Source organism: Cherax quadricarinatus, chromosome 61 (genome assembly GCF_038502225.1).
Source record: "Cherax quadricarinatus isolate ZL_2023a chromosome 61, ASM3850222v1, whole genome shotgun sequence".
NCBI lineage: Eukaryota > Metazoa > Arthropoda > Malacostraca > Decapoda > Parastacidae > Cherax > Cherax quadricarinatus.
In genome coordinates this window covers 6,560,068-6,572,532 of record NC_091352.1, presented here as the reverse complement: position 1 = coordinate 6,572,532, position 12,465 = coordinate 6,560,068, and the positions used below count along the sequence as shown (strand labels likewise).

The 12,465-nt window shown below is 36.9% G+C and overlaps 1 protein-coding gene across 6 annotated transcripts in view; it reads left to right on the top strand.

The window, feature by feature from the left end:
• Nucleotides 1-12,465, top strand: part of Tmem131 (Transmembrane protein 131) — a 301,352-nt gene that overhangs the window by 257,780 nt on the left and 31,107 nt on the right. For all 6 annotated transcript variants that reach the window (XM_070098189.1, XM_070098185.1, XM_070098190.1 and 3 more), the window contains 6 exons: nucleotides 1,492-1,662; nucleotides 5,913-6,137; nucleotides 6,842-7,033; nucleotides 7,266-7,494; nucleotides 9,375-9,544; nucleotides 9,743-9,927. In XM_070098189.1, the coding sequence (XP_069954290.1) occupies nucleotides 1,492-1,662; nucleotides 5,913-6,137; nucleotides 6,842-7,033; nucleotides 7,266-7,494; nucleotides 9,375-9,544; nucleotides 9,743-9,927 (1,172 nt within the window). The remainder of the gene's footprint in view (nucleotides 1-1,491; nucleotides 1,663-5,912; nucleotides 6,138-6,841; nucleotides 7,034-7,265; nucleotides 7,495-9,374; nucleotides 9,545-9,742; nucleotides 9,928-12,465) is intronic.

Sequence of the window (12,465 nt, the reverse complement as noted above, 5' to 3'; positions counted from 1 at the left end):
TAAAAGTTGTGTTTTTAACACCAAACACCATCTTTAACCCTTAAACTGTCCAAACATAGATCTACATTCACATGCGTAGTGCTCCAAAAGTAGATCTACGTTTTTTACATATTTTCAAATCTAACAAAAAAAAAAGATGCAAGTTTTTTACACACTTTCAAATGTAAAAAAAGAAAATCTACATTTTTTACATACTTTCAAATGTTGAAAAAATGTAGATCTACGATTGGACAGTTTAAGGGTTAATACAACCACTGGTATTAAGACACTCAAGTGTAACTTAATACACTGATGCAGAAACTTGTCGCAGCAATGGATGCTGACTCAGAGCTTAGTGCCAGATTTCTGCTATAAATTTAACATTGTGGATGCAGTCAACAACGAAAGTAGTACTATATGGAATGAAGTGCCCCAATCAACATTAAATGCAGGCTGGGAGAAATTCTGGTGAATAATTTCACAGGTTTTTTTTCTCTCAATTGAGAGTTGGGTCCAAGAAATTGTTCAGCTAGTAAGGAGATTACTGGGTGAAGGCTTTGAAGATATGGAGCCAGAAGATATAAATAAGATCTTAGAAGATGAGGAGGAAGAAAGAAGTTCAGAGGAAATGTTAGCAAGAGTTCATTGCTGAGATACAAGGGAGGCAGATAACATTTGAAGATGAGGAACAGCAACCTGCAGAAAAAGTTACATTACAACATTTATATGGGCAGTTCCATCCTGATGCTAAACTAGAAGACTTTTCACAGAACAGGACTCGGATATCTAGAAGTACTGCTTTGAAGTTGGTCTGGAGCAGTTGATGTCCTACCATTAGGTCTATATATATATATATGTTTATCCTCCATGGGGAAGTGGAACAGAATTCTTCCTCCGTAAGCCATGCGTGTTGTAGGAGGCAACTAAAATGCCGGGAGCAAGGGGCTAGTAACCTCTTCTCCCGTATATATTAGTAAATGTAAAAGGAGAAACTTTCGTTTTTCCTTTTGGGCCACCCCGCCTCGGTGGGATACGGCTGGTGTGTTGAAAGAAGAAGATATATGTTTATGCTTAATAATTCATAAACTGGCAGAATTATTTGCAAACCACATCTCTGTCCACAGCAGGATTTGAACTTGTACATTCTGCATCAAAGTACAGTGGACCCCCGCATAACGATTACCTCCGAATGCGACCAATTATGTAAGTGTATTTATGTAAGTGCGTTTGTACGTGTATGTTTGGGGGTCTGAAATGGACTAATCTACTTCACAATATTCCTTATGGAAACAAATTCGGTCAGTACTGGCACCTGAACATACTTCTGGAGTGAAAAAATATCGTTAACCGGGGGTCCACTGTACACAGTTCTTTGTGTGGATAAAGTACTGTGTACCTTGATGCAGTATGGGCAGGTTTAAATCCTGCTGTGTGCCGAGAGATGATGTAGGGTTAAAAAAAATATTAAATAAATTGGTCACAGGTATATTACAGGCAGTTGAATCTTTACAGATTGGCTGGGATGGTCCAGTGGTAGTACAAGAGGGACAGAGTGCACATGTAGCAGTTCTTCAGTTGCTCAGTGTTGGCACAGATGCTCGCCTTTCTACTGTGATTACTGTGCATACTAATATTACCACTATCAAAATTCCATTAAGGGCATATAATGGCAAGCTGACAAAGGTAAGAATTTTATGACTTTCCTTATTTCTTAGAACAATTTAGGTCTTCTATAACTTTTGCAAGCACAGTATTATACAGTGATAAAATACATTAATAGTAGTTTATCTTCAGGATGAGGACATACTGTTACTCACAAATGAGACTTAGGAAAATATCAGAAGAAATGCAAGTTGACCCAGAAATTGTCATGCTGCATTGAATGTTTTCTTTATCTTTTTTCTATGTACAGTGGACCCCCGACATTCGATGCATTTTAATGCAAAAATTTCGCCTCAACATTCGATGGAAAACCCGACATTCGATACGATTTGTATGAGACGTGTCCATGTGTGGCCTGAACTGCCCCGTGTGTGCCAGTGTTTACAAGCCAGCCAGTGTGCGCGCATCTAAGGATACATTCGGTACATTCCATATTATCCATATTATCACTGTTTTTGGTGCTTGTTTCTACAAAATAAGTAACCATGGGCCCCCAAGAAAGCTTCTAGTTCCAACCCTTCGAGAAAAAAGGTGCTAATGACTATTGAAATGAAGAAAGAGATAATTGCAAAGTACGAAAGTGGAGTGCGTGTGTCGGAGTGCATGATGATTTGGTAAAGAAATTGCCTGCAACTAGTGGTGATGCGAGTGAATTTAAGGCCAGCAAAGGTTGGTTTGAAAGATTTAAGAATCGTAGTAGCATACACAGTGTGGTAAGGCATGGTGAGGCTGCCAGTTCAAGTCCTAATGGAAGGGGATTCCCCTTCTAAACACTAACACCATCCACACACTCCCCTCCTCCCATCCCATCAATCATCACCAGATCTTCATTAAAGGTAAGTGTCAATTATTCTATTGTTATTAATCTAATGTTATTGTTGTTATTGTAATTATTCTATTGCATTAAACTTAATATTTCATGTGGTAAAAAAATTTTTTCATACTTTTGGGTGTCTTGCACGGATTAATTTGATTTCCATTATTTCTTATGGGGAAAATTAATTCAACTTTCGATATTTTCGACATTCGATAGCTCTCAGGAATGGATTAGTATCGAATGTCGAGGGTCCACTGTAATTGTTTTCTTGTTAATGAAATGTTTAGCACTTAGTTATGATTGTAATAATATGAATAATTGTTAATGAATTCTTGGGACATCAAGAAAGCGTATCGCCTAGAATATATGCCAATTAAATGTCAAGATCCCCCCAAAATTCCCTATCAGTGCCATAAAATTACAGTAAACTCTTGATATAACAGACTAATAGGGAAGGTTATCCAGATGTCCATTAAATCAGAATATTAAATAGCAAATAACAGAACTTAACCCGTAAACGGTCCAAAGGTATATATACGTTTTTACTGCTAGTGCCCGAAACTTATATATACGTTTTATTTTTCCTGCCTTCAAATTTGGCACAATTGGCCTGCGATGCCTTGTCAGCATAGAATGGGTCCTAACAATCAGTGTGTGTGGTATTAAAAAATTCTGGGACCACTTAGTACCTTGTGGGAGCACCAGTTCAAATGAGTGCCAGCTACAGCAAACAGTGCAGCAAACACCAGAGATTCACTGATGTCATGTAGTATTAACACTCCCATTTTAAGAGGAAAGTGATTTTTACCCTGAGTTTAGTGGCTGTGAGGTGGATGTGGCCACAAGTGGTCAAGGAAATATTAAAAAACCTCGATAATAACCCTTGTGCAATATTTGTGCAACACCCTTTCAGAATGTCTTATAACCTATGCCCTAAGTAAAGAGAAACAATTCTGGCAGGCTGGCTGCCTGGCTGGCTGACTCACTAGCTGATTGGCTGTCTAGCTGGCTGGCCAGCTACATGGCAGCCAGCTGTGTGGCTGGCCAGCTGCTGGCGGTCTGGCTCTATCTTCGTTTGTCTCTCTCTCTCTCTCTCTGTCTGTCTTTATCTGTCTTTGTCTATTTCTGTCTGTTTATCTCTGTCTCACAGGTACACATAAATACAAGTACACATAGTGTAAATTACCTAGGATAACCCAAAAAATCCAGACAAAGTGCTATACTCTGCTTGAAGATGTGAGTAAACGTGATGACGCCAGTCTTGTGGCTCTCTCTGAGACAGAGAGCTAGATGGATAGACAGGGAGCTTGACAGACAGACAAATACAGACATGTTTGTGTACCAGCGAAAACAAAGCAGGCCCTAATCTTTTCTTATCAAGTCTTATCACTGCACCCTCACGAATGCTCATCAAACGTCAGCTCTTATCAAATGTTATCTCATCTTATCATGTCACTATCAGGGGTGGACTTTGTTTTTCATACTTCAAGGGAACTTATTATTACCTATTTCTTTCAACAAACCGGCCGTATCCCACCAAGGCGGGGTGGCCCAAAAGTAAAAACGAAAGTTTCTCCTTTTACATTTAGCAATACATACAGGAGAAGGGGTTACTAGCCCCTTGCTCCCGGCATTTTAGTCGCCTCTTAGGACACGCATGGCTTATGGGGGAAGAATTCTGTTCCACTTCCCCATGAAGATAAGAGGAAATAAACAATAACAAGAACTAGAAAGAAAATAGAAGAAAACCAGAGGGGTATGTATGTATATAGTATATGCTTGTACATGTATGTGTAGTGTGACCTAAGTGTAAGTAGAAGTAGCAAGACGTACCTGAAATCTTGCATGTTTATGAGACAGAAAAAAGGACACCAGCAATCCTACCATCATGTAAAACAATTACAGGCTTTCATTTCACACTCACTTGGCAGGACGGTAGTACCCCCCTGGGTTGTTGCTGTCTGCCAACCTACTACCTATAATTCTTCTTTCTTTCAACACACCGGCCGTATCCCACCGAGGCGGGGTGGCCCAAAAGGAAAAACGAAAGTTTCTCCTTTTACATTTAGTAATATATACAGGAGAAGTGGTTACTAGCCCCTTGCTCCTGGCATTTTAGTCGCCTCTTACAACACGCATGGCTTACGGAGGAAGAATTCTGATCCACTTCCCCATGGAGATAACAGGAAATAAACAAGAACAAGAACTAGTAAGAAAATAGAAGAGAACCCAGTGGGGTGTGTATATATATGCTTGTACATGTATGTGTAGTGTGACCTAAGTGTAAGTAAAAGTAGCAAGACGTACCTGAAACCTTGCATGTTTATGAGACAGAAAAAAGGACACCAGCAATCCTACTATCATGTAAAACAATTACAGGCTTTCGTTTTACACTCGCTTGGCAGGACGGTAGTACCTCCCTGGGCGATTGCTGTCTACCAACCTTCTACCTAGGACTACCTATAATTATTACCTATTATTATTACGTATTCTCCTCCTCCTCCTCCTCCTCCTCCTCCTCTTCCTCCTTCTCCTCTTCCTCCTCCTCCTCATTATTATATACTTCCACATATCCAGAACATTGCTGGGACCTATAAATACTTTGTATATATTCCAAGACAATAGTAAATGACCAAGGCAGGTGTAAATGTCCACCTGTCAGTGTGTTTGTGACAATGTGAGTACAATTTCGGTACCTAATATTAGTGTCAGAACAAAGATTGGGTATGAAATGACAAGAACTACTATAAATTGTAATTATCAGAACATAAAAATTATATAAAATATGAAAAATAGAAAAAAAGGTATATTGGCAACACTTGTGCAAGCGGCAGGACTTGAGGTTGCTGTCACGTGAGCATCCAGTGCCAACTTCTGGGCCTCATATCTCGGGAAGTACTAACCCTAATTTTTTTTTTTTTTTATCATATAACACTTAGAAAAATATTCTTTTTTTTTCAATAATAGAAAAAAAAAATATTTTTCAAAATATTCGGGGCACTGGGGTAGTGAACGTATGTATACGTTTGGACTGTTTACGGGTTAAATACTCTACACCTAATATAGTACTGTACTCTCAATTGATAGTTATATTACAATTTACCAGCAGATTTTCCCCATTACTTTAAAAGACCAATACAGTGGACCCCCGCATAATGATCAGCTCCAAATGCGACCAATTATGTAAGTGTATTTATGTAAGTGCGTTTGTACGTGTATGTTTGGGGGTCTGAAATGGACTAATCTACTTCACAATATTCCTTATGGGAACAAATTCGGTCAGTACTGGTACCTGAACATACTTCTGGAATGAAAAAAGATCGTTAATCGGGGGTCCACTGTATTTTAATGGTTCACTGTACCTGCAAGAAAAGTTTGCAATTAGTGTCACTTCATTTAACATTGCTTATATTACGAGTTGCTTCATTTCTTATTTTTTCTTTCTTTTTTTCAGTACATTCCTCCACTGGGCGGTGATTCATGGTTAGACTTCGGGACATTAGGCATGGGCGATCAGCGTGATATTTATTTTTATGTTATTAACGAGAACCCTGTAGAGCTTCGACTACGAGGCTGGGGCTCAAACTTAACACGAAGTGCAGTGGAGCTAATGGGAGTTGAAGAAGGCAATGTAACAACCATAAAAAATCGCAACAACATGACTTACACATCAAAGAGTGTAAGTATTTATGTTATGTTATGCAACTGATAAGAATCTAATAAATGCAGTACATAAACATTGTCTATAGGGTAACCATCCAGGCCAGAGTGTCACTTGATTCCCTCATAATCTTCTGTCAGTTAAGCCATACTAATTGTGTAATTGACCTGGCTTCCTACCTGATCCTTAGGGCAATGGTGCAAGGGGATGCATCTAGCTTGGGTTATACCAGATTTTCAGATACTCTACTCTGAGTTGTGTCTTCTACCATTATTTTTACCTCTGCCTGCCAAATTCATGTTGATGACCTGCAGACTGCTCCATTTCTAGTAACATAGAGATAGTGTCATTCTTTGTCTATAACAAAGAAAGTGAAGCTTTTGATGAACTGTAGAAATAGGCATCAATGTGAAGCCTAAATGAAGAACATTGGCTTATTACTTCACCCATGTATTTTTTCCATAAATTAGCAGTTGATTTTCTGGAATATCTTGTTGAGAGAGAGAGCGAGCAAGCCAGAATGGATTTTTATTCTTAATACTTTATACCTTCCTATTTTTGTTAATACCAGCAATTTTTTTTTTAATTCCTGAAAACTGGCTCTCCTTTGCAAGTGTGACCAAGTTTGAATTAACTTTTGTTATTGTCTTAATAGAATAACCACATCTTAATTGGAATTCCCTATTAAGAATTATTGGCTTAAGTTTTTTTTTTTTTTTCAGTTGTTTTTGAAGCCTAACCACTATGCAGCATTCAGAATTGGAGTACTTACCCCAGACACTGAAGGTATATTTATAGCAGAGTCATTTGTACAAACACAGTTTGAGCAAATCAAGATTCCCTTTCGACTACGTACAGCTGATGGCTCACTCAGTGTGGTACCAAACACACTAATATTCAATAATGCCTTTCCAGTAAGTATTAAGCTTAATTATTATTTAACTGGTTTATTAATTTTTTATATAAAGAATGCAAATTAGTTTTTAAATAAATAGAATTACCAATAAAACAAGGGATTATAATATTGCTAGGTGGGAAGTGATGTATACTAAAGATATTACTCATTCTACATTAAAGAATAATCATTTTCTTGGTGAAAAGATGTATTTTTTTACTTATCTTTTCTTTTCATATAATATATTTCAGGGCAGAATATCCTATCAAAATTTACACATTCTATCCACATTTGGTCATCCAATGACAGTAAAAGAAGTCAAACCCCTACCAGCAGACACAAGGTTTTCTTATGTGCCCAGTCATAGTACTCCAGCCACCCTCCAACCAGGACACAAAAGTCATATTGGAAGGCTAGTGTTTGACCCCAAAGTTGAATGTGGCACTGAATGCTACACTGGGTTCCCACTAACAGGCAAAGGTGAGCTAATCTGTCATCTTGAATTTTTTTATGCAAAATTTTGACCAAATACTGTAGTTTAGGATATAACAATCTCCCAATTTAATAAAATTGTACACTGTAAAAGAATATCAGTGTAAAAGAATATCAGTAAGGAAGAGGAGGATTACAGTAGCCCCCCCCCCCCCATATCCACAGGGAATACGTTCCAAGACCTACCGTGGATACCCGATAGTAGCAAACCCCGTACTTGTGTGGGTTTTTTTAACATACATACATACATACATGTGGTACAGTTTAACTGATAAATTATGCACAATAACTCAAGAATTAGCACTTTTTTTACTAATGAGAAGCACTTCATGGCTTCTCTTAGGCTTTGAAGACTTGTCAGCATCACAATTTTTGCACTTTGGGACTGTTATTCAGCAAAATTAAGGGTTTCTTTCGGGCCATAGTAAACCATGGATACCTGGAACCGCATAAACCGAATCTGTGGATATGGGGGTTCTACTGCATTTTAAAAATATATTTTTGGGTCTTTTAACCCTTCTTATTTTTTATTTTTTGGTAACATTAAAACTGCAGAGCTGTTATGTACCTTTTTCCCCTCTAATGTTCCTATGGCATGGTGTTTATTTGAAAACACTGCAGTATCCCACCGAGGCAGGGTGTTTATTTGAAGGCAAATGTAATATAGGAGAGGCCTGGGGATAGGATTAATAAACATAGGAAATATTTTAGTGTCTGTAATGTCTACAGTGTGTATTTTGGACTGTTTTTAAATTGGATTTTCTTAATTTTGTGTACAGTTGGACAAATTACTAACTTCTGTGCACTGTATAGGGTAGTTTTGATAGTTGACTGGGCAGTTTTTTGTGCTCAGTTGATAGAATGGAAGGCATACCAGCAAAATAACTAAAAATTTGGTGAAATTGAGCTATTGAATTGGCTTAAAATTGGACTCAAAGTGGATGAAATTGCCAGTGCGTAAATTGCTCCTAGATCACTAACCTTGTACCTGCATAATTCCATGAGTTTTCCATAAAATTTTGTACTTTCAGTGTCATTATGTTCTGAAAATGATTCTCTACCATATATTTTTTTTTTACACTGAGCAGTTTTAACTTCAGGGTTTTGGACACTGAAGATGTTAATTGCTTTATTGACACACACATGTTTTACAGTAATTCAAGAGTAAGAAAACCATATAATAGTTTGTGAATTACTTTCTCATTGGAAGTAAGGTAACAGTATTAACCAGTAAAGCAAGGAATGTTCAGTATTGAAGAAACTGGAGTGAGTAGTTTCTACATACAGTAGTAATAATTTTACAACAAATTCATGAATGATCTGGAGATACTAGGAAAGCATTCATGAATATAGAAAAATTGCAAAAAATGAGGTAATGTAAATCTGTACGTAAAAGTAATATAAAGGTTTGGATATATACATGACTCGTCAAGCAGTATAGAAATGTGTTTGTGGTCTAATTCAATACAGACAAAGATTTATTAAACCTTTCAGGAGATTGCTTAAATTGGATTCAGAGAACAATCTGATCAAAAGTAAAGTTTATCAGCTTTTTCAATTTACATTTTGAGAGGCCATAACTTTATTTGATGATATGACTCTTGTATTTTTCAGACTTTTGTCTTAGGTCTTTGACACCTCAAGAAAACTGTTGTGGGTACATTATATGGTAATTGAATGGAAATTTAAAAACATCTTCCCAGATACAGTCTACAATTATATTGTCTTCGATGCATATTTTCGATAAAATGTTCTAGATCTGTACGTTACATTAGTAAACTCAGTTTACAGAGCAATAACTTTTCAAATAAGTTTGAGTGGCCAATACAAAATCTGGATTTTTTTTTTAATTACAATATATTTTTCAGCTGGGCAGCAATGGGTGAATACACTTTCTTTGACTTCACATGTGGCAGACACCGATACCAGCCTTTATTCAACGTTACGAAGTCGATATCTCAATCTCTCTGCAGCAATCTTCAATACTTCCATAGTACTTCATACATCAGAGGTGCATGGCTTTCACTTCACTGCACAGGTTAGAATTTTTATCTTTTGACACCTTATTCTCCTTGAGATTTATTTATTCATGAAGGAAGTGACTTCATGTATAAGTAGTTCAATGAATTGTGATTACTAATAAAATAAAGGAAAAAAACTTTTTCTTTTACTAAGAAATAGGCAGTAATAAATACTGGATGAAAAGTGTTGTCCTTTAATTTTGTTTTTATTGTAGGCCGCACTGAAGTGGCCAGTTTTGTGTTCTCCTCAACACTTGAACTTACCCTTAACTCAAGTACTGAACACAAGCATACATGATGTGTTTGTGGAGAACCCAGCCAGTGTGCCTGTAGTGGCACAGATTCTGCTGCTTCATCACTATCCTGCAACACAACAACTCCTTTCCATTATACATCATCAGTAAGCATCTTTATTTCTTGTTTTTATTTTGGTGGGGGATATTGTAAATTGTAGTTTTTGTTTTAGGCAGTGTTACAGACTATTACCATTTTGGTTTAGTGCAAACCAGTATTGATTATCTCAAGTAATATACCCCAGAAAATTCTTGTACTCTTGAGTAATTTAATTTTTATATAAATTGAATTAATTTTTGTTTAATTTTAAATAGGTTTGTCCAGGAATTATTGCTACTGTTGTCCATGGCAGTTTGGTTGGATCTGTAGCCTTTCTCTTATTATTTCTGGGCTTATTGTTCTAATAAGGTTATAAAACTGTGTTAAGAAAGCACTTTGCTCTGACCATCTACCTGGAGGGTAAATTTTATGAACGCTAGATACAGACTGCCTCTAATTACCTACACTTACCCATTATTAATTTTCTGAGTTGGATAAGTAGTGTGTTTACAGTTATAGGATTTTTGGGGATGTTGCAGTTTGGTTCTTTACTGGATTAAATATTTGTATTTTTGGAAGACATCTAGGGAATTAGAAGGATGGGCAAGTTTTTCCTTTTCTAGGAGGGGCCGGAAATTTGCCTAACAACAGAAATTGTTGGAAGACCTAAATAAAATTACAGTACTTATACACCCTTCTGTTCAACACAACACAAGGAGGTGCAAAATTAAAGCTTTATAAACTTGATTTTTTCTTTCATTTTATATAATACTTGAAACTGGCTGTGTCTATTAACTAATAAGGTCTGATTTCAGTAAAAATGGAAATAAATCTGTAAGTTATTATGCATTGTCCCCCTGAGCAAATAGCCCCTCTCTAAGGTAGTTGTGGTGGAAGTGTACTATATACATGGAAGTTTGATGGTAGATGATGATTAGTGCCCGAGACAATGTAGTGTGCCTGTGAGTAATGTAATAGTGATTGAGAATAAGGGAATTAGCTATTCTAAGAAACTTAATAACTTGCAATATGTTTTTGTGACAATTTGTAGTGTTTTTTTATTATAGTTTATATGATATTAATTTATCTTATAGTTTTATCTCGGGTAGAGAAGTCACATAACTGTACCTGATGTTGGGCAGTTGCTCATAAATGATAGGCTCAGGAAACTGCTAACCTGAAAGTCTGAGACACGTTTTAAAACAGGATGCTGCAGTTTTCGTAATATATGAGTACTAGAAATTTGGACTTACCTTGGCTCTGGTAACTTTGAACTGTTTGATACTACTGTGTACCTAATACATGGAACCCAAGAATGATGGCTTGATTGAAAATGTGCAGTTCATTCTATGAAGATGATTCGTGGGGTCATTATTCACTGTCCATCGTTAGGCAGATTTAAACACTAGGCACTAAAGTTCAGCAGTTTTATTATGCACACCTCCAGAATCTCTACACTTCCTGAACACTTTACACTTGCAGACTTTGTTCATCACTCGACTTGTTTATTTTTTACCATTATTCTTTCATGAAAATTGACTTGCAAACAGTTGCTTTATTATATCAAACCATATACAGGATTTTTTTTTTTTTTAACCATACTAGCCGTCTCTCGCCAAGGTAAGGTGACCTTCAAAAAGAAAACATTCACTATCGTTCATTGTATATTTGTGTTGCCAGAAGTTTGTAATAACATCAGATGACTCTCTGAACTGCAACATTCCCTACCCCTCCCTTAGCTCAAGCACTGTGTGTCCTACATATTTATGAAGGGATTCAGGGAAACTGGTTAGCCGGACTTGAGTTCTGGAAATGGGAAGTACAGTGCCTGCACTTTGAAGGAAGGGTTTTGGATATTGGCAGTGTGGAGGGACATCTAAACTGTCGTATCTGAGTGCCTCTGCAAAGACAGTGATTATGCATGAGTGATGGTGCAAGTGTTGAATGATGATGAAAGTTTTTTCTTTCTTTTGGGGTTTTTCTTTGTTTTTGGATCACCATGCCTTGGTGGGAAATGGCTGATGCATTAAAAAAAAAAAATTATAAAAGGATTTTCTGAATCCCTTTATAAATATTACAATATTCACACTACAACCCTTGTCAAAATCCTAAAACCACTTATTTCCATTCTGAAATAACACTCGCACATGCCAACTAGAGGCTTAAGCCACTTACTACAGAAAACTTCCTTCACATGTTTTCTCCAGTTATTTCTGGGGTAAACACTACTCCATTTTACTTCCAACCCAGACTTTACACTATTTATCTTATTCTGTTCTTTCTCTAAATGCCTAAGCCATCTCAACAATGCTTCCTCTTTGAATAATATTTTTCATAGCCCCCACTATCATCTGTTACCAGTGTTCCAAATTTATAATCACTCCACACATTGCTCTCAAACATATCTCTACTGCCTCCAGCTGCCTCCTCCTCCTCACTGAAACATTTAAAGACCATGTGTTGAACCCATATAAAAAGTTAGTGGTACCACTATACTCGTGATACATTATCCTTTTTGCCTCCACAGATGCCTCAACGTTTTACCTATATTTTTTTTAGCCTTCTATACTGTGATTTGCCTCACTTTTCATTGACCTATGGGCTG